Below are 27,961 nucleotides of genomic sequence, written 5' to 3' on the forward strand. Positions count from 1 at the left end.
AAGCTGAAATGATTTGAATTCATTCCTACCCCATCTACTTTCAGTCTTTTTTACTAGTTCAACAACCCAGCAGAGCTCACAATGTTCCTGTTTCTAGCTACAAACTATCAACATCTGTGAGAAACCAATATGATCCAAGATGCAGCGCAAAAAAAAAAGTTTCTTTGACTGACTCCACCTAGAACATAATTGTCTGTGTCAGATAGCAAAGTCTCTTTCACAACATTCACACACAGACCATGAAGCTGCAGCCTGGTGGAGCCACACAGCTGACAATAACTGTCCACAATGACGGCGTACTGTGATAATAATTCACAGGTTTCTTTTACTGCTCCAAGTCTCTCATAAAATTAGTGCTGAAAAACCCACCACTCACTGAGTGCATGATGTAATGTTCCCATAAGCAATTACCAAAATCCAACATGCATGTCACACCAGTGCTGCCCAGACAAAGAAACATCTTTGGACAGACTTCCTTCACAATCAGAGTTCCTCAGCCTTATCCCATCTTTTGCATTTTTTAATCTTAAATATACACCAAACCAAGTTGCTGCATGTTAAAAGAATAATAAAACAAAGTAAATAAACCATTAAAAGGAAAAATATCTAAATTAATTCCATTTACCATTACAAAAACTTGTGATACAAGACTCAAAGCTTTTTTTTTCCCCCAAAGTAAAGCATGATTTTGATTAAATTTTTGTCTTTTTATGATCACTAGAGGCAGCTGTGTAGAATCACACTGATGTAATATTCTCTGTTTTAGTAGCTTAAAAGTTGACTAAACCATTACAAAGTCTGTAACTATGCATGCAGCACTGTGAGCCTCTACTAAAGCATTGCTGTTTATTGAACTGAATGCAGGATGCTAATTTGCCGTTGTTTATCCAGCAAGCGTACGTGTATTTGCAGTGTTAAATTAAACTAAATTTGCTGATGAATTCAAACATTACACAATATAAAAAAGCCAGAGGATCATTTAAAATATGTTATTAATCTGAAGTGAAAACCATCTAAATTTCAAGGCATCTAATCAAATATTTGTTGAAATTAATGTAGATGAGAGTAAGACTTGAAAGTACATGTCTCGATAATCATTTTTTACAGAAATGATTTGTCTATAAAATGTTTTCACTTTCTCTTGGCGTCGTGTCTGACTTTTCCAAGAGGGGAAAAGCAGTGCATTGTAGAAGTTTGACTTCATAATTTCCAAATTTCCTTTCAATTGTAAAACTGTCAGGACTGTCTAAACTAAAAGTAAGAAGGACAACTAAGAACTAAAGAATTTTTTTGCATGTTAGTTGTATCATTTACCGGACATCGGCTGAAGTATTTTTGCATTAAATCCAAATGTACAAAAACAGGTGGATGGAAATATTGTCAACAGTAATTTTTTTGTCGCTGCCCACTCCTCGACGGGGCAGCAAACTGTGGGACATCCCTCCGTCAACTCCAATAAGTAGCTGGTTACAGTTGGGGAAAGACTTAACACTCTTCAGCACAGATGTGGCTGCCCTGCGTCAACCTCAGGCAGCTTAGAAAAACATTACACAGCAGTCTGAGGGACTTTTATGGTTGGTTTCTGCTTCTCTGTTAATAAAATCGTACTGTCACTAGAATCACTGCTGCTTGAACTGAATTCAAACTGCAGAATTACATGCTAATGAACCTCGACAATAACGCTGACAACACCAACAAGAAAGCACAGCTAGCAGATAATTGTCCTAACTGATGCTTGCATTGATTATGCATTTGACAAAATAAGAATTCAGACTTAAATACAGCTGTAGCACTGCTGATAAGTAACCAGATATAAATGGTTTTATTGTCTAAAGAATGACAAACTCCATGCTTGCATGTGATTGTCTCATCAAATAATTGTGTTGAAAAACAAAACACTGAAGTACAGCATTTGTAATTTGAACACTTCCAAACGTCTTGAGGTTTAAAACAACTAGCATACACGAGAAAACCATGAATAAGGGAGATGCTGCAGAGAAAGAGAAATATGACAACTCTTAAAGAATGTATGATTCTTTAGGTAGGCCAGTATTACAAAAAGATAACCAGTAAATGGGATATTTTCAAAAGAAATAATGGAATAAGTAAAATCTCTGTGTATACTGAGGTTTTTATCAAAGTATTAAGTAAGTGTCTGACCAATAATCGTCTCTTTAACGGAGTTGGATAAGTTTTAATACGTCATTGTGTCAATTCCACACAAATGAATATAAAGTGCAAGTAAAAACAGTTTTCCAAAACAATATCTAGGGACGAAAAATCTATTAAACCACAGAGAATCCAGAATTGAACCCTGTGGTACACCTCAGATCAAGTTGTCACAACAGACTTCAAGAAATGTGGGCTAATGGGCTCAAAATTTCCTTGTGAGAGCTTTAATGTGATATTTATGTCTGATAAAAGTTCATTCATGAGCACCTCACACTAACTTACATCACAAAAAATCAAAATATCTGTTATGCTAAGCATTTAATCCACTTATCACAGAAATCTTCCAGATCCAAACTTAGAAAATTAATGTGCAATTCAAAACTTTAAACTAAGTGATTTACTTAGAAACTGTCAGGTTAAGTACCCAAATTTTTCTTCACAATATCTTTGGTAAATTAATAGGAAATAATTAGTTCAAATGTGGCAAAAATGTAATGATGATTCCAGGTGCACCAAAATATTTAGGCGATAAAGATGAATATAACTTCTTTATGGCACCATTTGTTTGGCAAAGTTGAACACTGTAGATAAAGGATATTTTAAACTGCATCCTTCTCCCTGGTTTCAGTGTTTTTCTGCAATATTTTGCTGGTCAGGCTAATAGGAGTTGGCATGGCAACTTGACATGGAAAAAGAAAACTGACTTCATGCATTACAAATTGATTCACACACTGTTCAGTTTTCTGTTTTACGTATATTAACTTAGTTCTGAAATAGACAATGAGCAACATTAACATATAATTTACGAACTGTATATCTGACTGACAGAATAAGCTTATAGACTGATGAAGCTACCTGTATTGTGTATCTAAATGTAAATTACGAAAAATGGTTTTCAGTCTTTTATATCTTTACGATATTATGAATTTCTTGAAGACCACAAAACTTATGAGATATTTAGGTGGATCTGACTTACCCATATCACAGTTGGGTCCACTCATGCCCTCCTGGCACTGGCTGCAGTCTTCTCCCGTGAACCCACGTCGGCATACACACCTTCCTTTGATGCACCGGCCTTTGTTGCTGCAGTTGTTGGGACAGCCTTTCGCAGCACAGTCTGGCCCTGTGAAGCCGACTTCGCAAACACACTTTCCGTTCACACACTTCCCACGGTTGCTGCAGTTGTTGGGACATGCATTTTCAGAGCAGTCTGCACCAGTGAATCCTTCATCACAAATGCATTGTCCATTGACGCAGCGCCCCCTGTTGTTGCAATTGTCAGGGCAGGAATTCTCGGAGCAGTCCTCACCAATGAAGCCACTATCGCACACACATTTACCGTTAACGCACCTCCCACGGTTGTTACAGTTATTAGGACACGTTTTTTCTGAACAGTCCTGGCCAGTGAATCCGTCATCGCAAACGCATTGTCCATTGATACAGCGCCCCCTGTTGTTGCAGTTGCCAGGACAGGCAACCTCAGAGCAATCTGCACCCGTGAAGCCACTGTCGCATACACATTTACCGTTGACACATCTGCCACGGTTGTTGCAGTTGTCAGGACAGGCCCGTTTGGAGCAATCTGGACCCGTGAACCCAGGATTGCAAACACACTGTCCGTTAACACAGCGCCCCCTGTTGTTGCAGTTTCCAGGACAGGATTTGTCTGAGCAGCTGGGTCCTGTGAAACCACTGTCACAGACACACCTGCCATTCACACACCTGCCTCGGTTGTTGCAGTTATCTGGGCAGGTTGCCTGGGAGCAATCAGGACCGGAGAACCCAGGATCGCATACACACTGTCCATTCACGCACCTCCCTCTGTCGTTACAGTTTCCAGGACAGTTGGACTCGCTGCAGTCTGGCCCACTGTAACCAGGGAAGCAGACACACTTCCCGTCCACACAGCGACCCTGATCACTGCACTCATTGGGACATTCATTGGTCTCTGGTTTAATGGAGCAACCTGCACCTGAAAGAAAGGAAAAAAGTGAAACCACATGGTTGAATATTTGAAACTGGAAAACAGAGAACTCAGTATATTTGCATGGAAAAATAAAACTATGATAATAATTAGCAGCAAAAACTCTCATCAGGACTGTCTTACACTGAACATTCATTTATGTAGGCAAATAAATTACAATTGTCCAGTCCCAAATTTTGAGAATTTAATGTTAAAGTATAAAAGGACTTTTACAGAGCCTGACTTAGACACTTGCCATAATCAAACCACAATTACCAGCAGCTCAGTCAAAGTTTTGGGTAACTGTGGTTGACGAAGTTCTGTAAAACATGTCTTGAATAAATTAAAACCAATCCTTTTTCCTTCATCGCCTGCTTTAGCTTGTTTTGGGGGGGATAAAGTTCTAATCCTTTCTAATTAGACCGTAAATGCGGTCTAGTTTTGACTGATTATACCCATGTGTGTGTGTATTGTTTGTGTTTTGAGATGAGGGTGGAGGGTGGATTTAGAAAACATTTAGATCACTGTTAGCACAGAATTGGGAGCGCGCACACACACACACACACACACACACACACACACACACACACACACACACACACACACACACACACACACACACAAAGAGTAACAATTATGTTTCCAGCACTTCAGAGAATATTTACTTACATCTATTTCCTGACAACTAACCCTAGCTTAAATGATAACCACATTGGTTTTTCATCCCCCCAAACAATTAATTCCCAACAACATAGGTAATATAAGTAAACACGCCTCTGTTAGAACATACTTTGATCTCTGTCAGCTTATCATAAATGATAAACAGATTAACAGATGTGTGGAACAGTGAACTCTGGAGGATAAGAAAAGAAAAGCTGGAGGAAAAACTGTGCTATTTGTGCCACCACTTTTCACTACAGTGTCCCTGAATGGACAAACAAGTTTGTGAAAAGTGTGAGTCCTCTGATCTTTAAAACAGCAATCCTGGTCTTATTTGATAGATGTCAGAGCTCTGCTTGAGATAAGTAGGACGCATTACATAACTTTTTTTGCCTTAAAACTCCATGTTCTGGACTTATTTGATGACACAATGACATTTATAATGCAAATTTCTTGAGCTGCTGCCACCCCGCAGCGTCCTGAGACTTTTTCAGTTGTTGCTCCTCAGCTGTGGAATGAGTTTCCTTTGAACATCAGATAGACCACCTCATTGCTAGATTTTAAATCCTATCTTAAAACACATCTTTTCTCTTTGGCTTTTGAGTTTGAGAGTCTGTTTATTTTATTTTATTTTCTTTTTGCTCTTATTGTTTTATATTTTATTTTTATTTAACTTATTCTACATATTCTAAATTGTCCTGTGTTTTAACTATTTTATGTAATTATGTATGCGTGTGCAGCTCTGCACTAATACAGCTTTTACATCCGGGGTGCAACATGATATTTCGCTTCATGGTATAATAAATAATAAATAAGGAACTGGCTGTGTTAAAAATGCAACATCACTGATTCAGTAAAGAAAAACAAGAAGATTAAAAGACAGAAAGTGACTAAACAAGACTCATTGTAAAATTTTCTTTTCCTGGTCAGATAGGATGCCAGATAGAGTTGAATTAGCCATTGATAGGGGGCTCTTGACGGGGAAAAATGGCAAAAGTTCTGTAGGCACCAATTTTGACTGTAGTGCAATCATTGGTACACCTGAGATTACTGTATCCACTCGAACATGAAAACATGTTCATATGTGGAAGAATCTGTCTAATGATGGCCACCGTCCAATCACATCCATACTCGGCATTTGAAGTAATTTTTATGCCCATCTTTACCACTACATATCATTGATTCTTACACAAAGATAAAGATGTAATCAATGAATTTGATGCACAAAATTCATTCATTATCCAAACCGCTTCATCCAATTAAGGGTCATGGGGAAGCTGGAGCCTATCCCAGCAGTCTTTTGCGTGAGAGGCAGGGTACACCATGGACAGGTTGCCAGTCAAGGCCAACACAAAGAGAAAGGACAACCACTCATGCTCACATTCACTCCTATGGGCAATTTAGAGTAAACAATTAACCTAACATGCATGTCTTTGGACGGTGGGAGCGAGCCAGAGTACCCGGAGCGAACCCATGCATATACAGTGAGAATATACAAACTCCACACAGAAAGGCCACCGGTTGAGCCTCTCTCCAGCCGAGGATCAAACCAGCAACTCTCTTGCTGTCAGGCTACAGTGCCAACCACTATGCCACCGTGTAGCCCTGATGCACAAAATTTATATTTTTCAAACACAGAATGCCCAATGGTATGTTAGGAGTTTCACTGCTGCAATACACCTGATCCAAATCAATGGCTAATTAACAAACTTGTGCAGAGTTTGATGTCAAGCTCTGCACAAGTCTGCTAATTAGGTCTGATGTGTGCCAGGTGTGTTAGAGCAGAGAAACTCCTAACATTTGCAGGACTGTGGCACTCGAGGACCGGAGTTGCCTACCCCTGGTATATAATCAGCTCCATTTTAAGAAGTTTTTATTCTTTAAGCAAACTTTCAAAGTACAAGGTCTAAAGGCAAATTTACTTTGCCAAGGGGAGCTTTATAGATACAATGATCTCCTTGATTTTCTGAATTCTTATTCTATTTTTCTATTTATTCTGCATTATTTTTTGTATTGCAGATTTTGCACTGCTGGACCGGACCGGAGATGATAGAAGAGACAGAGAAAGAGAAAGAAGAGAAAACACTTCATAGAGAAAGAGAGAGATAAAGAGAGAAAGAAAGAGAAACATAGATATGCACATATATGCGCGTATACACATATATGCACTGGCCTGTATGAACACATATACATGCACACACACATACACACAAGGCATCCTTAGCTTCATATTCCCCCAGCAGAGGCCTAAGCTATCAGCTGTTAGAAGCACCAGAAACTAACAAGTTAAAAGCAACCCCCCAGCCCCGTAGGCAGAGGGCACAGCCCACGCCAACGGAGGGCCAGGACACCCAGACCGCCACCGAGTGGCAGCCAGGCTGCACCCCAGTCCACTGGCTGCACTCCCCGCACTAAACAAACATACACTAAAAAAAACAAAAAAAAACCCCATTTGAATCCAGAAAAAAGCCGTTGAATCAACCGGTTTTTGTCATTCTGGAGTATTTTAGTGTTGAGGAACTGAGAGCTTGCTGGATTGAGGTGCCATCTGAGGGTGAACTGCAGATGGAGGTCATGCTTCCATGGATGTGTGTGTTTGTGTTCTGCAGGATGAGTCAGTGCAACAGGAGGAGCATCAAGTGAAGTAATATGAACAGGAGAAATGGGAGGGAATACAGAGTCTGAACTGCAGTCACTTTTATAGTTGTGCAATCACATTACTCAACAGGCAAATTGTACACTCAGAGGGAGGAGGTGTGTGTTTTGTTTTAGGGGAAAATTGGCAGTGAACGGACCAATATGAGAAGAGCTTTTGTTTATGAATTTCCCTCTCAGTACTCATCAGTCACTCATCATCACTGATAGTTTTGTTTTTATTATTATGCCTACTTTAAATTAGATTTTAATTTGATCTTAATTTGATTTTAATTGTGTGAAGCACTTTGTTCAACAGTGGTTGTGTTAAATGCTATTCAAATAAAGTTTGAATTGATTTGAGTAAATTTATCAGAGTATTTTAGAGGTTTTGATTAGATGAACACTTTTTAGTTTTCTAGTGCAAGCATTATTTTAGGACTGCAGTTAATATCAAACATGTCATTAGTATAATAAAACAACAACCTCACCATCAACAATGCTATACAGTTTCTTTGCTTGTTTCCAAGCTCATTATTCAAATAAATGCCAAAATAAACATAAGTGATGCTTCAATTCCGACAATTTTGATTAGTTTTGTGAAAAGGTTACTTATATCTCTAAGGTAAATACTGCATCCTAAATTCCATTAATGGAAAATGTTCCAGTTTAATTTGGTGCCAATTACAAAAGAACTGGTATTCAGGACCTTTAGGAAATTTCAGTGAGCTTCCTTGATAGGTTAACAACTATTAATGAGTCATTTCTGGTATAGTTTATTGAAAAAAAACAAAATGTGGTGACTGGACAGTTTGCGTGTCTGCAACACACAAAACAACCCTTCATGCGGGCTGCATAGTGGCAAAGTGGTTGCCAGTGATTACTGGGATAAGCTTCAGCCTACCCACAACCCTTAATCGCACTAAATGGTTAAGATAAATGATTGAATGCTTCAAGCATATTTTGCTTTGCATCCTTGATTAATCTCATAATATCTGATACAACCAAATTACCTTCAGAAATCCCATAATATGTTGACTTAAGTCCACCTGTGTGCAATCTAAGTGTCACATGATCTTAGTATATGCATCTGGTAAATATCCCCTGCAGGATTGCAGCAAAATAAGGGGGAATCACCAATATGAGAAAGGATAGACCACCAAAGCTCAAGGACCACACAAGCAGGACATCAATCGGGCGTAATAAAAGGCAAAACTCAAGCCTGAGGGAGATGTAAAACTGCACTAAATACAATGCCTCACAATGCTATACTTTACAGGCAGAGTGGTCAAAGAGAAAAAGAACTTATGTCAAGATAAAATAAATTAAGTATTAAAGCATTTGGAAAACTAAGAAGCCCCATAAAACAGAAATGGGACTTTCTGGCCATTAAAGAAAACACTGCATGTGGTGTTTCATCACCTCCAGAACTCCATCCTCACTGTGAGGCATGGTGGTGGGAGCAGAGAGATGGGAGTTACCATCAGCAGAGACGGGAAAAAAGAGTTAGAATGAAGAGAAAGATGATAAATAAAGGCACATAGACATGCATCATGGTTATCAGTATTCTCAGTTGAGTTTGGACACAAACCATCAGGCTTTAGCTGCTGTGTGCACATACATGCATGAGTAAAACAGGAAGCGAGCGCTCGAAGCATTAAGCTGACTGTGTGTTGGCCTCATGGCTGCACACATACCTTGTTTAGTGTTTTCACTGCCTGTTAAATTTTATACCAGTATAAAAGAAAAATAAGTGGTTTAAGTGACTCAGAGGTGTTGTGCAAACATTTTATTTGTATAAAAGATGGTGTAAAATTTTCCTGGAGGGACTATGTTTAATTCAAGGGCAACAGTTGTAGCTCTGTTGGAGGTCTCTTCCTGCCAAACGTGAGTTTTTACCGTTTGCTAGGTTAACATTTAATATCTGACAATAACAAGTTGTCTTGATGTTATGAGTCGTGATATAACATGTTATTATCAGGTTTGTGCAAAAGAATAAAAATTAAATTCCAGCACTTTGTGTGTGATAGAGAGGATTTGCTTTTTTTTTTTTTTTTCCCTTTTTGAAGGTTGCTTTCCTCTATTCTGCGTGCAAGACAAGCTCTTTCCAAATATTTTCTTCATCAATACATTCACAATCTTTCCCAGGGCTTAAGAGGAACTGGTACATTTCTGCACATTTATTTACTTAGAGAACATCGCACAAGCCAGTTTAAAAGTGAAAACACTTGTTGCTCCGAGCAGATTTTGGTGCACAAACTAAATCTTTCATTGTGTTGTTCATTTCTTTTTAATTAAAAAAAAAAAAAAAAATGTCACCATCTGCATGGGGCACACAACCTTCCACATAAACTAAGAGGAGATGTTTGATGTTTTGATGTCACCATGGTGCATTATTTGGGATAATTTATCTGTAAATCATAATTTGGTTGATTTTGTCCATACGTTCTTATGTTTTATGGTTTTAAGTGTTTCTAAGAAGCCTGCAGCTGGATAAAAATAGGTTTGACATAAAAAAAAAGTTCATTACTTTAAAATAGTTACCATTGAAGTAAAAATAATGCAATCCATTGAGACCTAAAGTATTACAAATTCAACAGCTGTATTAAAGCTAAGCAGCTTGAAACCACCCCCTTGCCCACTAAAGTCAAGGTAAAGTTGTTACATAGCACATTTACGACCTCCCCGGCTTCCTAAAGTGCCGCACAATGCAATAATAAAACAATAAAACAAATAAAATAATAATTTAAAAAACTGAAAATGTCGAGCACCTATAGTGGGTCTTAAATAGAAACTTATTGCAGTTTTATGTAACTACTTGACCTGATTTGTTTTGATGTCAGAGTGACATTTATTATGTACTTTCCTGAAGCTACCCTTAAGCACCCTGAAACTGCACTTCACAGCTTTTGCTTCAGACACAGCTGTCTGATCCTGTTGTAACCAACAAGTCAGTATAAATGCTATTTTAAATGTGCAAAATGGCTGATTTAGCAAAGAAACATTAGAGGACATTACCAGAAGATAAGAAAAAAATAAAGAGAAAGGGACAGAGGAAGAGTTGAGACAAGACTGACTTTTACTGGGTGAAGAACGCTCAGAAGAGAGGTAGGATGCAAGATGAATGTTGAGTCAGTAGTGGTTTGTTAAAACCTTGGAGTGTTTGAGCAGTTCTGATATGAAAAGACTCCCCTACAGTTATGGAGCAGTCACTGAAAAGGCTCTGTTGAACTTGATCCTGGAATACGCAACGTCTGAGAGAAACTGGGTTGGAGACCTCAAAACTCTAACTGGAGCATGTTGATGTAACAGCTTTGACAGGTATGATGGTGCCATATTATCTAATGCTTTAAAAGCATGTAACAAAATCTCAAACTGGTTCCTGAAACATGATGTCAGTGAAGAGCAGCAAGCAGAAGGGTGATGTGACTGTCTGTTCCGTATGAGCAACTAACTGTATTCTGAGCAAGCTGCGAGTGATGAAGAGATGACTGACATAAGTTTTAATAAGGAGAATAAATGGCAATAATGACCCCTGATTAATGTCCTGAAATAAAGAGAATTGCAACAATATATACGAGAGATAATGACTAAATGGACAACGTTCTCCCAAAAAACAAAACAAACCTGCCTGTTGTTGTTTTTTCCCCTCATACAATGATCAAGTGAATTAATGAGCCAAGTATTACATTCCCAATTTACCTTCATTTTTAGAAATACTTCATAATTTTATACAGAAACACCTTCTGACACACACACACAAACAGAGAAGGGGAGAGAAAGAGAGAAAGAGAGAGAGAGAGAGAGAAACATGAGGTTTATTTCTGTCCTGCATTTGGTCTTTGTGTTTAACAATCTGTGCTTCTTGTACTATTAAACTGTTTGATCCACTGTCAGTTTTGATCTAAAGTTAATTAATCAAAACTAAAAAAAACTAACCTAAACAAAAAGTTAAGGATTTAAACCGAGCCAAAATAAATCAATAATCCTCAGCTTGGGTCTCAGATGTTTAATAAAAATGACATCATGCTCTTGAACACTTATTGTGGCCTGCTGTGTGTAATTTTAAATATGAGCCAAATTGATAATAAGCATGGAGCTGACTATTATCAACGAGTCGACTGAAGCCGCTTTTGAAGTTCTGGGGCATAATGGCATCACAAAACAAGAATTCAGTGCAGAAAGTTGAAAACAGACGGGGGAATTTCTTTAAGCAAACAAAGCCAGTTTAGCTCAGTGTTTGTGAAAGACGTTGCTATGAATGCAAGCTGTGCTGAAAAGCAGCAAGGTGTTTCATATCAGACAATTTTTTTGTCAGTGGAAATTAATTACAAGGGAAAAAAAAGGTTGAAAAAGTTTTTTAAATGCTTTCATAGTTGTTGACATAATTATTTATTTTTTCTTTTGTTGTGGTATTAATGAGCTTATGTTACAGCAGCTTTTTGATCAAAATGCAGATCTACATTGCACATGTTTAACTTTTAGTCTTTGGATGACCTGATTATTTATTTAATTGTGCACTGATTGCGCTGAAAGCATAAGAAAAACAGCCATGTTGCTCTGTTTAATTCTCGCTGTTATAACAGCAATGAGGAGTTCTCTGCAAATCATCATTGGGTCTGTACGGATGACTAAACTCATGACTTTGGGTCAATATGATGTCAATATCCGTGCACCCACTGGATGAGAAACACACAAAAATCTTGAACCCAATCATTAAACCCAATTAGCTTTTTCTTTTAGGCAATCAAAAAAGCACAACATCACCAATTTATGAGTTTCGGACAATCAAACTCTCAGCTTAGGCTGTTTTATATTATATTACACTGCTCAAAAAAATAAAGGGAACACTTAAACAAAACAATGTAACTCCAAGTCAATCACACTTCTGTGAAATCAAACTGTCCACTCAGGAAGCAACACTGATTGACAATGAATTCCACATGCTGTTGTACAAATGGAATAGACAACAGGTGGAAATTATAGGCAATTGGCAAGACACACCCAATAAAGGAGTGGTTCTGCAGGTGATGACCACAGACTACTTCTCAGTTTCAATGCTTTCTGGCTGATGTTTTGGTCACTTTTGAATGCTGGCGGTGCTTTCACTCTAGTGGTAGCATGAGACGGAGTCTACAACCCACACAAGTAGCTCAGGTATTGCAGCTCATCCAGGATGGCACATCAATGTGAGCTGTGGCAAGAAGGTTTGCTGTGTCTATCAGCGTAGTGTCCAGAGCATGGAGGCACTACCAGGAGACATGCCAGCACAGGAGACGTGGAGGAGGCCATGGGAGGGCAACAGCCCAGCAGCAGGACCGCTACCTCTTTCTTTGTGCAAGGAGGAACAGGAGGAGCCGTGCAAAATGAGCTCCAGCAGGCCAAAAATGTGCATGCGTCTGCTCTAACAGTCAGAAACAGACTCCATGAGGGTGGTATGAGGGCCCGACGTCCACAGTGCTTACAGCCCAACACTGTGCAGGGCATTTGGCAGAGAACACCAAGATTGGCAAATTTGCCACTGGCGCCCTGTGCCTTTCACAGATGAAAGCAGGTTCAAACTGAACACAACCATAAAATAACCAAAGCGCAGTACCCCAACCAACTGATTAATTAATTTGAACTTAAAAATGATGATACTTAAAGGGGTAGTACACCCTAAAATGTTTTTTTTTCTAGCTGTAAACACAATATTGTTTGATTGTGATAAAAAACTATAGACCAGGGGTGTCCAAAGTTGGTCCTTTAGGGCTGCTGTCCTGCAGGTTTTCCATGTACCCTGTTTCAACACAACTGGCTTCCATTAAATGGATCCAACAGTCAATGAAGTTCTGAAAAATGACAGATTAGTTTCAGTCAGGTGTGTTGGAACTGAGATACATGAGGAAAAAACAGGATTGTGGCCCTCGAGGACCAGAGCTGGGCATGCCTGACCTAGACTGTTACTGAAATGACTATTTTTCAAATTGATCAAAAACTCAGGATAAAGGGGTAAAACCAGGGTAAAACCAGCTTTTATTTGTCAAACTTAGACATATACTGTAGAGCCATATGTTGTGTTAATCTGTCACTTTTTTTTTTTTTTATAACTCACAACCCAATCAAGATGCAAATAAAAAAAAAAAGCCTCCAGTTCTCACCTTGCAGGTATAGAAACTGCACCCACCAACACAAATGTACAGGTGTGGCCATGTCTGATTCCCTACTTCAGACTTTTACATGTTTACAGATGGGGCTGATTTGTGTTGTAGGACTACGGAGGGATCATTTGATCCTCCTGTTTGGAATGTGGTCTGACCAGTATGCTAATAATGTGACAGCTTCTTGCTGCAAATTGAATGCAGATTGTCAGAGAAGCAGAAAGGAAATGAAGAAACAAAAGGAAGAACTCGGTTTTACAGCAACTGAAACTAACTTCATTGCTTCTGACTCCGATCTTCCTCTTGACAGCTTGAATGTTCCTGCTTTTTTGTAAGTATTTTTCATTGCTCAGAATGGATCACCACATATCTATCTTTTTTGTTGAGTTCAATTTAGTAAGAGACATGAAAGTAAGAAAATGAAAAATATACTAAATAGAAGCTTATTTCAAATTGCTTATTGATATTTTGGAACAACATTGCAGAAAACACAAACAAAATTCACACATATTTACAGTGTGTGTGTGTGTGTGTGCTGTGTTTGGCGTCACAACTTTTCAAAACTGTCCTTGGTCTGAGCAGACCTGGCACTTCCATGGCACTTTTTTTTTTGCACTTGCCACATGTAAACTTGTAGCAATGAACACATTGTTCGGTAGCAGGGTTCTTTTTGCACCGGCACTTCTTCCTTCTGCCGAGTTCATCTGGTGCGGCAGCCTGTTTGCGAAGACAGTTTTCCTTTTCAATCTTTGCCGTCACATGAGACTCAGCCAACTCACTGGCAAGCCGCATAAGAAAATCTGGCTGCCTTTCCGTCCTTCCTGTGCAGTCTTGAGATAGAACATGGGCATTCAGGGCTGCCATGTCAACCATGTTATAGAAGACAGCGACTGGCCATCTTCTTGTTCCTGCCCGTACGCTGTATTCCCGCACCATCTGGTCCATGGTATCCACACCGCATTTTGTCAAGTTGTGCTGGGTGATGGTGCTTGGCTTTCTTTTGTGGCTGTCCTCAGTCTGAATGACACTGTGCATACTGCTCATAACGTACACCGTCTTCTTCCGGTTGGCTCTGTACGCTGTCAGTGTGGCGTCAGTCGTTGAAAAGACCTGAGTGCTGAACTCACTGCAGTTTCTCTTTCGAGTCGAAGGGGGAATTTCTCTGCTAATCTTGTTGAGTGTCCCAATAATGGTGGTTTTCCGGCTGAGCAGCTTGTTTGCAAGTGAAATTGATGTGAAAAAATTGTCCGCTGTGACCGTTCTGCCCTGGTCCAGAAATGGTTCCATCAACTTTATTACCACACTCTCAGACAGTCTCTCCTCTTTGGGACAACTGGGGTCTTTGCCAACATATGGAAAGACATTGCAGATATACTTTGATTTCGGGTCACAAGCGACCCAAAATTTTATCCCAAACTTATCTGGTTTTGTAGCACTATGTTGCAGAAAAGGGCAACATGTCTTTGATGGGTAAAGCTGTTCGCCAATTATGATGTGCCGACCAGGTCTGTAGAATGTGACACAGTTCGTTGAGCATCTGGTGAGTGAGAAAACAGAGAAAGCTTTGAAGGCGAGTTTTGATCCTTTTTCTGGCTTCCTGTGTTGGCTCTCCATCTGCGGCGTAAGGTTCAATAGGAGTGAAATCCAGACGTCGTCCAACCTCTTCCTTGCGCCAAACTGTGCCATCTTTTGCGGTCTCTGTTACCGTGGTATCCAGCCGAGGATTCTTTCTCAGGGGAGGGGTAGCATCTTCCTCTGAAGAATGTTCTGGTCAGATTCTGCTTGAAGGTCGATGTCATCTGCTTCAGAGTCAAAAAGGCTTGCTTCACTCAGAACCATTTGCAAAGCCTGCTCAGTGGTGAATCTTCTCTGCATCTTAATATGTTGAAGAGGTCTTGGAGAAAATGATGAACTGGTTGGTTGTCCACTGGGATTTTGTACTGCTCTGCTTCTGTATCTAATCAATAGGAGTACTTACAGTCCCATACATAATCATTGTTATTTAGATAGAGCTATGAATTGCCTCATGCAACCATGATGAGTCACTCATTTGTTTTCATTCAAATAGAAAATTCAAAATCAGTTCAGCCTCAGAATCATATCACAAGAAGACCAAGGCCTCATTTACACTGCACACTTTGCATTGTACTCCCAGCAAGTGGCTACTTGCCATTAGTGGCACATTTGGATAACAACAGCGACTAATCAGCCACCACATTCCAAGGCAGGGGATCAAATCATCCCTCTTAAATTCTCAAAGGGAGTACCCAAAACTTCGGTCCTGCTAGTGTTTGTGCATTTTAGGGGTGTAAAAGTAAGACTGGACTTTATTTGTTACCTTCTGATCCTCACCTGGAGACAGACAGACAGATCAAATTGTGGTAGTGGCAACTTGTGGCAGCACTTCTTTGCGCTAATGGCTTAGACTTATACTGTTCAGGACCTTTGTAGTGTAGCTGAGGGGATTAATGACGGGAAAAGTCTTGCTGGTGGCCACTGAGCTGCCGTCTGTTATGCAATAATTACGGTGTTTTCGCAATTCACCCACTCTCAGCTCCATGATCACACTGTTGCTCTCTGATCAGTCTGCAACCTCACTCCATAACACCTGCAGTTTATGCAAAATTTGGGAGTGTGTGGTGTTGTGCAAAAATTAGGGGATGTAGTTCCACTTTTAAGAAACAAACTTGGTCAAAAACAACCATGTGGTTTTACCTTTGCTCTCTGAGGTACAGCAGCTTCCATCAGCTCCTCCACACTTCTCCCGGAGCTCCGACACTTCCCTCTCCAGTCTTTCCAGACGTTCCCGTAAGGCAGCAAAGTCTGCATCGCAGCCACAAGACCCAGACCCTGACCCTGATGGGACCAGTTTGATCTTATGGGTCAAAACCAGAGGGGAACCAGGAGCCAGGTCAATTTCTTTATCTGTGGAATGAAGAAACGAGCGTTAGTGCAGATCAGACCAGACGAGCATTCATGGTTATTCAGTTGGTTTTGTGTTTTTCTCAAAGTTCTGTTTTATTTTCTGTCACCTTGGCTCCCACCAGATGATTCCCCCTGAGTGGCACATCCCTCTGAGATCACTACCTGCAACAAAACAGCAGAAGAGGTTAGTCTATCTACTTCCTAACATTTTGTTTTCTGGAATACATGCTGTGTCCTGTGGGCATGTTTTTCTCTTGTCCTGCTCTGACGAGTCACCAGCCTTCAATTTAGTGAATCTGTGCATCTGAGAGGAAGCACATACAAGAAAGTACTCCTCAGAATTTACAGTTTAGAGATTAGTTGGCATTTTTCCTGTGAATTGCACCAAACCATACAATTTCAACATTTGCAAGTGCAAGACTTTCCAAGGCATCTATGACCCTAAATACACCTGCCTCAGATGTATTTAGAAACTCTAAAAATGTAGCCTTGATGCAGCTAAACCGGATCGGTTTAAGATTTGTTTTTAGTGAACACAACATCTCTTCAACTAACAGTCCAGGTTTTCAGTAGCTGGTTTCAGCTCACAGTGAGAAATCAACCAGATGTGCCTGAAAGATTAGTTCACATTTATAACTTGTGGTTAAACCAGCAGATGTCTACCACTGTAGTGGCCCCCATAGTTAGACTTTTTTGGAAAACATTCTTTACTAAAACTCCAAAACATCTTTTACAGTCGCTAGGTTCAACAAAGAGCACTGCAATACATTTCTACATAGAACACACCTTCTTATTCTACACATGCAGCTGATTTTCCCTGCCATGCACACACTCATCAATTAATGAGCTCATCAGGATGTCAGGAACCCACAAATGATTCAGAGTAACTCTGCATTTCCCTGACCTGACCTCATTAAGACAGTAAAAATAACACAGCAAATGTCTTTACAACACAATTTTTACAGAATTATTCTAACATTCTAAAGACTAAAAAAGGGCTGTTTGGGTTTCTGAAAAATACAGCAATTTTAATCCCTCTGTGTTGTTTCAATGCATATATCCAAAAAATATGGATATAAAGTATGGATGAAAATATATTTTAAATATATATTTTTAATACAAAAAATATGTGTAAGATACCCTTCAATTTTACAGGATGCAAACAACTTGCCTCTGTGTGTTTGTGCCCTGCAGAGGTAGAGACTGATGTAATGTATTTTATGGGTTACATGAGGAACTGCCTATTAATTTCCCACCACCAGTCTAACTGTCTTAACGTTTTGCTCTTTTAGTGCATCATAAAACCTGCCTGTAACATACATTTCCATACAGATGGACTCTAAACAAGCATGGACAATGTGATGTTGTGACTTATAGATGAAGATATATAAAAGTAAGAAATCAGGTTCTTTTGATTCGGAAATGCCAGCAACAACTTACTTTAAAGTCATCAAGTAATATGGAAAACTTTAGCCCAAATTTGCATGACCTGACTTTTATTTTAAAGCGGCTCTATTATGTACTTTTCAGTCTAATTTTTTTTCATATGCAAGTCCAAAAGAACAAGAAATAATCGAGCATTTTTCAGAAGCCTCTTCATTCATTTAGTACTGATCCTCTCAGATCAGCCTCTGCCAGAAACAAGCGAACAGAGAAAGCTCCGCCTTATGCCTGCGTCTGATTGGTCAACTTCTAGGTGTTGTTATACTGAGCAGTGAAAGTGGGCGTCGCTTTCTTCTCGTGAACGTGCTCAACCTAGAGAAGATGACCAATCACTGAGTCCCTCTCCCGGGACGTCACTAAAATTTCAAAGTAGAAAAAACTCTCTAAACCAATTATTTCTATTGCCATGGAAACCGAACGTAGAGAGTGCTGGAAAACTCAAACATGCGTTTAGATGATTAAAAACGGCGCCGCTCATACGTCTGATGAGTATTCAACACTATAACACTGCAGAAAGCTCAGAAAACTAGAAATAGCATAATAGAGCTTTAAATAACCATTAAGTCACCTTAATGGAGTCCTGCTCAGCGGTCCTTGTAATCTTTTGCCCCCTGACCTGTAACTCTGTGGAGGTTGTTGGAGTCAGGAGGGCTGGGCTGGCCAGGAGAAAGAGGAGTAGGAGGGAAGGGTTGAGGGGAAACATCACTGATATCAGACCAGAAGAAGTCTTCCTCAGCAAAGCGGAGCAGTTTGGTTGATCTAATGCTGGTTGTACTTCAAGACTTTCTAGCTGTTTTAAAAGATGGATTCTTTAGAAGAACTGCAGGTCCAAGAGATCTGTCAGCTGCTTTACGGTTTGGTTCCGCTTGCTCCACATATGACGTTTTTCCTCTCAGCTTTGTGTCCAGAGATTTTCCCACCTGGAAGAAACAGAATAACTCATTTCAGCTCACCTTAAATTTCACGTGAACTCAGCAGACGCCACTTTGGCCACAATTAGCACAAATGGGGACTATTACCTGTTTATGGGACTGTCAGTGTAGCATGTCAGCCAATAAAGCCCATGGAAAAAGTAACTTAGAGTGAAAGAGTAGTCTGTTATCCAGCAGCTAGTTTTCTAACACATGGAACAGACTGAAAGCTGGCATTATGGGATATTTGCTACTCTGTTGTTGGTTCTTTGGGGCAATTTGGCCAGTGTTATAGACAGTTTAATGACATCGTGCCCGGTTTGGATTTTCCTTACAAATAAAACGATAGAATATAAGACAGACACCAGTACAAAAGCTGTGCTAATGTCATGGTTGTCCAAATCTTTTCAGCATGCATAAATTACCAGAGAGGAACAGTTTCAGGTTAATATGTTTTGTGCCAATAAAACAAAATTGGCATGTATGTATAAGAATTACAGCGTTAATGCTTTCTGCCGTGTTTGTGCTAAAATCAAGCTAATATGTAAATTCTAGGGGAGAATGGAATGAGAAAAAACATTTTTTCACTAATGTGATCCTTTAGAATGATAAATATAAATGAAGTATTGTTGTTCCCCTTTCAGCTTGTCCATATGAACAGCGAGTTATCAAACGGGTGAATTGGCACGTTTTTTGTCAAAAGCCCTTCCTTAGCCTTCACATTTATCCGGGCCTGAGAAAGAACAAACCTCAGAGAACAATAGTGTCCTCCTTGGAGCTGCAGGAGTTTATGGGAGCAGGACTCGCAGACCGTCAGGTCACAAGACAACCAGCTCTACCACCTGAGTCACTGCCACCACCACAGATGCATACAGAAAGTACCTAACAACATTTAAGGACAACAAAGCACCCATGGTTTGACATTGAACAAAGGACAACCTGGAGCATAAATACTGAGGGTCTAATCAGAAGCAAACCAAAAACTGAGAACCAGATGGGGCAGCATAAAATGAAAGCTAACAAGAATACCAAAGCAAAACTCACGAATCATGACACAAAATAGACAAATAACAATAAGATTGTTAAAAAAAAAAAAAAAAAAATTAATAAAAAGTATTTCTGTTGTTTATTTAAAATATGGATTTTGCAGAGACCATTTTAAAGATAAATTTTATTCACATTTGTGTTACTAAAGGACATATTTCTTCTCTTAAAGCTGATTTTACTAACATAAACAAAGTAAGGTTTTCCTAAATTTTGGAATTTCTAAACATTTTTTGCAAACATCAATGTTGTAACCTTTGAAAAAAAACAAATGTTATGGAAAGTTTATTGAATAAAATTAAAAACAAGACCCTGGAAAACACAATTGATCAAAGAAAAGTGACTGAAAATAATAAACTTTTTACTCTAAACACGTCCTAAACTAATGAAAAATCTGTTAACACAGGCATAAAATCTGCCACATGAAAAATATGTCGTTTTACAGTCGCTGCTTGAAGAACAGTGCATTGCACAATGGCTTCTTAACATTCAAATCATCAACGTTGAGGTTAAATGTGATTGGCTGTTTTTTCCCTGATGCAGTCGCTCAGATGACCCCATAGTGTTTGACTGGTTTTCTCCCACAGCTACTATTCAGGGAAATAAAAAAAAACTATTTGCTTCATCATTTCAGGCAAATATTTAGTTAAACGTTTGTGACTGTGTGACACTTTGGCAAATCCCCAACACAACAGATTTTGCCAAACCAAAAGGCAGTTTACAAAGGAAGTTGGTGTTCCTCCCATGCGGTTCAACTTTTTTACAGAAATGAATGCAATAAACAGGATGGGTCACCCACTGGCTCGGTTTATCCCAACATCCACTAGATAGCTGAGTAATTGTGCCTAGCGTTCATAGCCTCCATATCAGTCATATGCATTATTTATTCTTGATTTAGTTGCTCATAGTGGAGATATTTGTCTGGTGACTCCGATTTGTGCCAAAAACACATCCAAACAGACACTTTCAACAGGTTAACTTTTCTGCTTAGCAGTTAATCCTGAACTATTTGGGTTTGTCCTCTAAAACACATAGCTGAGATAGAATAACCTACAAGAACATGCTTAGATGCAACTAAATATGTGGTTAACATCAGAAAATTACATATCATAAAGACACTTTAATAGTCATATAGATTTTTGTTAATAATGATGTAACAAGCAGACCACAAGACAAAGAATATTCTACTCTGCTTTAGCTCACAAATGGTTTAGATTAAGAGTTAAAAGATATACAGAAAGCTTTAAAATGTACCAGTACTACATACATGTTTAATACTCATGCATGACTGTTATGGACGTGTCACATAAATGCTGCTCTGCAGACAACTTACATCTTAACCTGTGTTGTTAGCACATTTCAGGTACACGACACTTTAAAGTGCTTTGCAAGACCTTGCTTGAAAGATGAAACCGTCAAGGTAGGGGGAGATTTTCTTTTCAAAATAACAATAAAAAAAAGGTTTCAAATGATACTCCTTCCAGCATCGTTGTGATTTCATCTGACTCAAGCTGGGAAATCCATCCAAAAGGTGATAAAAACACATAAATACTCTTAAAGAGCAACATTAACCTGGCGTTACAGGAAAAGATAAATCCTACCACACACACGTTTTCCACCGACACTTCCTCCAACACACAAACGGTAGCTGATCACATTTGAAAATATGAGTCAGGCATTAAATGATCTAACCGCCCCGGTCTCCCCTGTGAGTTTTACAAGCAAAGCTGGTTAATATTTGAGAGATCTGTTGTTCAAATCCACGTTCGGCAGCAGCAGGTCTGAATGAAGAAAGCAGCTGCTGAGAGTTCACAACAGCATAACGTCATCCTCCCTGCTGGTGGAGCAATAAATGCAATTTAGAAGGAGATGTGTATGTATTCATAAATGTCCCTTAACTATAAGGACAGATTGGTTTCCTGCTGTTCGGTGGGAAGTTCTGTAATTACTTTAAAACAAATTATTTCAAGAGGACATACTGAATACGAGCAACACAAATCCATTATTCAATTTAATGTTGGCTGACGACTTCGGTGTAGTTCATAGTCAGGGAAGGTGATTGAGAACGAGGTTTGGTCCAGATAGTTTTTACAGTTTAGATAGTGTTTCTAATAGAAGCTTCTCAGGCTCAGGTCAAGTTCAGGTTGTCCAGTTCAGACCATGACTGATCGGTCATCAACGGGCCCAAAGTGTTCCAAATTGTCAATCCCCTGAAAAAAAACTGTTAAGACAAAGCTCGTAACACCCGACTGTGTTTTTCCATCTTCTAGTGTTAAATGTTGGTGATCCAGTGCACCACTTCTGTTTTTGTCTTTTTCTTTAGCTTTTCTTATCCATGCACCTCAAGGCGGGACCTATTGAAAGTCTGAGCTGCCTTCTGCTAAGCAAAGTCGTAAAGACTTCTTGTTGTAGGTTTTTAAGTTACTCCGTTTGCTCCAACCAGCCCAGCTTCTGGCCTTTTTATCTGCAAAGCTGCTGCTCACTGGATGCTTTCTGTTTTCCACCCTTCTGAATGAACTGCTAGATTGAAAATCCAGGAAACCATCAGGCACAGAAACGCTTGTCTGGCAACAACAATCGTACCACTGTCAAAGTCATTGAGGTGAAGTGACGCTCTGCTTGTACCTGTAGGATTGTGAGCATTACTCAGCTGATATACAAGTGTTCAGACCAAAGCTTGTCGTTACTTGAATCAATCATACAATAACCTGCTTTCCAGACCACAAGGTCTTGTGGAGCCGTTCTGTTACTTTAGGAAATGGTCAAAACTTTCAAAACTTGGTTCAAGAAAGGACAACCTACCGCACAAAGTTCATCCGAGAAATTTGCGGTCCTGGCATTTGTGTGGATGTCCCCCTGACAAATACCGCATATCTAAATATATGTGCACAACATGTTAACCCTTTGCATTGTATCACACACAATAGGTAAGAAATTTTCAAAGAAAAAGATAAGATTCAGGGTCTTGACTTGATCTCCACAGGCAACACATCTCAATTCAATGAAGCTGGATGTCTGAAAAACAAGTCTAAAGCCAACTGAAGGACCAATGTTTGAGCTTAGAAGATTCACACTTTAAGACAGGGTTGTCCAAAGTCGGTCCTCGTGGGAGGCTTCAATTAATGGACCGAACAGCCAATGAAGTTCTATACAATGACTGATTCATTTGGGTTGGAGCAGGGATACCTTTAGGACCAGAGCTGGGCATGCCTGCTTTAAGATCTTTGCATATTCTCTTTGGCTTTTGGGCAAAAGAAAATTGCTAACCCATAATTCAATTCAATTCAATTCAACTTTATTTATATAGCGTCAAATCACGGCAATGCCATCTCAAGACGCTTTACAGACATAATAAAATGAATACATCTCTGCAACCAACAGCTGTGTTTGAATACTTTTGGAGTAAGGAAACACTCATGAGATTTGTTAAGATGTAAAGATATCAGTATGTTTTACTGGTGAAGAATAATACAGCACAAAAGGAAAAACGTTTCAGTCTCCCATAAAAACAAATGAACACATTCAGGATGAATATTCCTTTGGAATGATGCAGTGTTAGCTCTGCAAAGGCTGAAAAACCAAAGCAGGAATGAATCAGAAGTTTCAGGCGATGTCTCCGAAACAGCTGTTTTAGCTCAACTTGGCACCACGTCCTCTCAAACTATCCCAGTTTGGGAATGTCAAATTTGCAAAGGCTTTCAATGTGCAAGTGGTCATAAGGTAATTTCCTATTCAAAAATAATTTTTGCCACCTATTGTATAAACCACAAATATGTGCAATGTTGACACATGTCTGAAACACATATGAAGTGTCTGCATACCTTATAGCCATTGGCTGTTTCTTTTCTTTTTCTTCTACTTTTTTACTCTTGACACACCTGCACAAATGACTTTAGGGTCATGGTGTAATGCAGAGAGGGGCAAAGTCACTTCTCAAGAGTCCTGCAGGTTCTGTATATTTCGTGCAGTAGCATGACTGAATCAGATTCAGGGGTCAACATGATTAGACTGAACTTAAAGAGAGTAATTTATCATGAATCAGGTGTGTTGGAGCAAGGAAGCATCTGTAACCTGCAGGACTGCTGTCCTTGAGGACCAGAGGCGAACATCGGCATTCTCAAACAACCAACTTGGCCTTTTTATCGTTTAGGTGATATTAGACATGTGTTGAACAACGGAAGGGCCTTTTCTCGTTTCCCTTTAGATATCCTAGTTTTTTCTGTACTCCAGTTATATTTGGCAAACTACCTAGTTAAGGTTCGAGTAAAATAATGGTTGTACCTTAAATACCAGGCCACTCACCCCATAATAACATGGTGCACTTGTAAGATGTATACGGAAGGATTTGACTCATTTTGGCCCTAAAGAGATATAACATAGCAATGTATTTTCTAGGAGACTGGGCTGCATTGCGAGACTTGATACTGATGCATTATTTGTAAAAATGGCAAATAATGTTGTTTGAAAAGAGAATAGCAGCTTTAATAGTTGCCAAAATTATATAAATATCCAATTATGCTTTATTGAATTAAAAATATGTCTGAAAATGTTTCTATCTTGTTAAAACTAAAATGTTTCATTTCATCAGACGCCTCCACTTTTTCACTCCGTCTTTCTTTATCTTTGTCCTGTGAAATCATCTTTAAATGCATCAGTTCAAAGGTAAACCGGCTACATTTGATTTGGTCCAACAACAGGAGGGTTCATATCTGCTGTTTAGTTTATATCTGTGTAAACCTCAGCCAGTGAGGGAACCTGCTCTGCAGGCTTTAGAGGGCTTGTAAATACCTGTGAATGGCAGCTGTTCCAGCTGCTATTCCAGCTGAACCTCAGGAGGACAACAGAATCTCCCAGAAATTTCCTCACTTGCTCCTCATCTTCACTTTCTCTTTCTGCTGATGAAACCCTTTCTTCCTATTCAGGTTTTAGCCACCAAAATAAATTCCCTCTGACTGCCTCTTTAAATGCAAACTTGGCGCTTCGCATCGAAACTTGGCTAATCATTCTATAGTATTAACCAGGATGCATTCATATGAGAGAGGGATAATGTATTCCTTCTTTGCACATCATCCCTTCTAAACTGCATAAAATGTACAAACCCTACTGTCAAAACATCATTGGTTAGGTTTACTTTTCAACGTTTTCTTTTGTGACACCGTTGCAAATACCATACATATCTATCTCTACTAACACATTTTGTTCTCTTAATGAAGAGATTTTTCCAGTAACTAAAAACAAAGAAACTGATTTTCCCCTGGTGTGTTTATTCAGATTTTTGCTCCCTTGTGTAGTCCAAAGTAGATAATAAAGGCCAATATTTCTTGTTATTATAATATCATTATATTATTATTATCTAAGGATTTTAATAAAAACTATAATTAAAATTGAAAAAGTTGTGAAAACAAAAACAACTCCAATTAATGAGCAAAAACTAAGCAAATATGTTCCAGAGATAAAACCAGTAGTTTAAAAAAAACACAAAACTAATTAAAGTGTTACTTCAAGCTAAATACCGGGCCTTCACTTACACTCCTACAGTTTGTGGAATCACACTTTATTATCTCTTTTCAAGATCTTAAATGAGCCATCTTCGTCTCTGACCTGGAAAGATGTCTAGTTTACCAGAGATGTCTCCGGGGTTTTGAAAGGTATGACATATGAATCTTTGTAGATGCCATAACAATTTGCCAATGTAAGACTTGTTCACATGAAAGGATTGCAGGCCCAGTTTGTCTCAAAATGTCAAACTGCTGTTCATTTTTCATACTGGGTCTCTAAACCTTTGTCATTTCTTCCATCAAATGCCAGAAAAACAAAAGTGTACATGAAGATCATGACAGTAAAATCTTAAAGTGGATGGGTAATTTTCCAGTGTTTAAATGTGAGATTTGGAAAGAAAAAGAAAAATGAAAATCAATAAGAAGTCAAAACCAAAAACACAGCAGTTAAAAGTTGTTATGAATGTATTGATGTTTTCTGCAACACCTGGAGACACACAGCAGCCTGGAAAACCAGTTAAGCTTGCTTTAAACATCAGCTAAGGAAGTTTTTTTCCCATCCATCCATCCATCCATCCATCCATCCATCCATCCATCCATCCATCCATCCATCCATCCATCCATCGGCTTCCTGACCATCGCAGACTCAACACACACAAACATGCATACTTACATTCATCCCATGTCTTTGTTCTGCAGGATACCAGTACAGAGAATCTGAATTCAAAGTAAATGACAATAAAAACAGATTAAAAAAGAAAAAAAAAAAGGATTAGGACAGGACCAAGAGAAAAGATAATTTGGTCAAACACGCATGATTTAGTGTTGCTCCCCCTGTTACAAAGCTTTGATCAGCTGGTGATGTTGAGTTAACAAGAATTGTTAAATGCTCCAACAGCAGGCTGGACTGGCAGCCACTGTGAAATCCATCACAGACCAGTATAAACACCCCCACAAGCCAAGCCCATTGACACCATTAATCTATGAAATCTTTTTGCAAGAGACAAAGCTGCGCAGAAACAGCCTGAAGCAAGACGTAGCTGTTCTTCAATGTTTCCATAAGGCCCAAATGAAGTTTCCCAAGCTGACACAAAATTAAATTTTACACATCAAACTTAATTTAAAAAAGGAAAAAAAACAACTTTGTTTATGCTGTCATTTTATTTCCTTTCCTTTTATTTGACAAGTTTGGTGACCCGAGCTGACTGGTTCAGTACAAAGTCAGCGTTCATGGGAATATTCCGGCATTATTTGTCTCACAGTGCAGCAGAACTCTGCCTCCCTCTGTTTTGTTTGGGAAATCACACCCATTTAGTCAGCTCTGTGGGAAATAATCCAGGATAAAGTTACCAGTTCAGGCATAACAGATTTATTTAGATAATTGTTATTATTTCTGATGAATGCAGATTAATTTGTTATGTATGCTCATTAGAAGAAGAACATTTGCTCACAGATGTCAATATCAAAAGGATTTAGGGTTGATATTAATTTGTATGGTTAACTGATAATAGTTTTTTATTGAATAAAAAAAAGTACAAAAAAAACTTTTATTACAGTAAAAGCTATTATTAGCTGATTTGTTCAAGCAGCAGTTTCACCACCCAAAGTATTTATTTATTTATTTATTGATTGATTTTTAACACTGAATGAATTCACACAACAGAAATACTGGAATCAACAAGGCTGATTGTTTTTGATCAACAATTGTTGCAGTTATTTATTTATTTTTTTTTCAATTTATCAGTCCTGTTAAATAACTTCCATACACGTTGATGCAACATGCATAATATTAGGAATGTCCCCAAAATAATCCTGAAAAATGTATCATGCATATGATTAAACCTGCAACAAATAAGCATTGTGACCTTTTTTTTTGCACCACATCACAGACTGTTAGAAAGCATCTTACCTGCTCAGAGGTGTGAGGAGTTTGTCTCCTCGCTGGTCCAGAATGCCTTCGCTTGTTGCTGTCAGGATCTCTGAAACTCTGACTGACCAGCAGCAAAAGAGGGATGGACAGCAGGAAAGAGGGAAGGAAAGAAGGAATGAAAGAGAAAGAGGAGGAGGAGAGCTGTAAAATTTTCTCATACTTGAAGAATTTTTCCTCCCTCTCTCTTCTCCTTCTCCTCCTCCTCCTCTCTTTCACTCTGATGTCATTCTATGTGCTTCACAGGTCCCTGCTGGGCGGAGGATTTGCGATGGAAAACATCTGAATTTTTAGATGCTTTTAAAGGCCTGAAATCCTTTTCTGTGTTTTGAAAAGGTTGTTTCTCTCCTCTGTTGTTGGACACTCCATGTCATTCAACACAAAAAGACAGTCTAATATGTTTCTCCTTTCTTTTGTTTGCTAACTGGAGTTGGATTTGGATGCATCTGAAACAGACCTGGTCTCCCGTTGAGTGTCGGGGGAGCAACTCCAGGATCTGACATCAGACACTTGGCAGCATTCGTTCTTGTTTTGCTCAGACAGAACATGAAACAAATCTATGACATATAACACAGTTAGATTTTGATGAACTGGTTTGGGAGGATATGAGGGAAGATTAAACTGAATTCAAAATTAATCAATTT

General features: G+C 39.0%; 1 protein-coding gene across 3 annotated transcripts in view; it reads right to left on the bottom strand.

The window, feature by feature from the left end:
• Window positions 1–27,387, bottom strand: part of LOC306770113 (tenascin-like) — a 63,108-nt gene extending 35,721 nt beyond the window's left edge. For 2 of the 3 annotated variants that reach the window (XM_079258919.1, XM_079258917.1), the window contains exons 1-5: window positions 27,300–27,387; window positions 18,506–18,857; window positions 16,602–16,656; window positions 16,285–16,494; window positions 3,149–4,144 (exon numbers count right to left, since the gene is read on the bottom strand). In XM_079258919.1, the coding sequence (XP_079115045.1) occupies window positions 3,149–4,144; window positions 16,285–16,494; window positions 16,602–16,656; window positions 18,506–18,640 (1,396 nt within the window). In that variant the 5' untranslated portion in view covers window positions 18,641–18,857; window positions 27,300–27,387. Of the gene's footprint in view, window positions 1–3,148; window positions 4,145–16,284; window positions 16,495–16,601; window positions 16,657–18,505; window positions 18,858–26,063; window positions 26,108–27,299 lie in introns of all 3 variants that reach the window. The other variant, XM_079258918.1, reaches the window with a different exon arrangement.
• Window positions 27,388–27,961: the final 574 nt, after the last annotated feature.

Source organism: Telmatherina bonti (genome assembly GCF_933228915.1).
Source record: "Telmatherina bonti genome assembly, chromosome: 19".
Classification (NCBI taxonomy): domain Eukaryota; kingdom Metazoa; phylum Chordata; class Actinopteri; order Atheriniformes; family Telmatherinidae; genus Telmatherina; species Telmatherina bonti.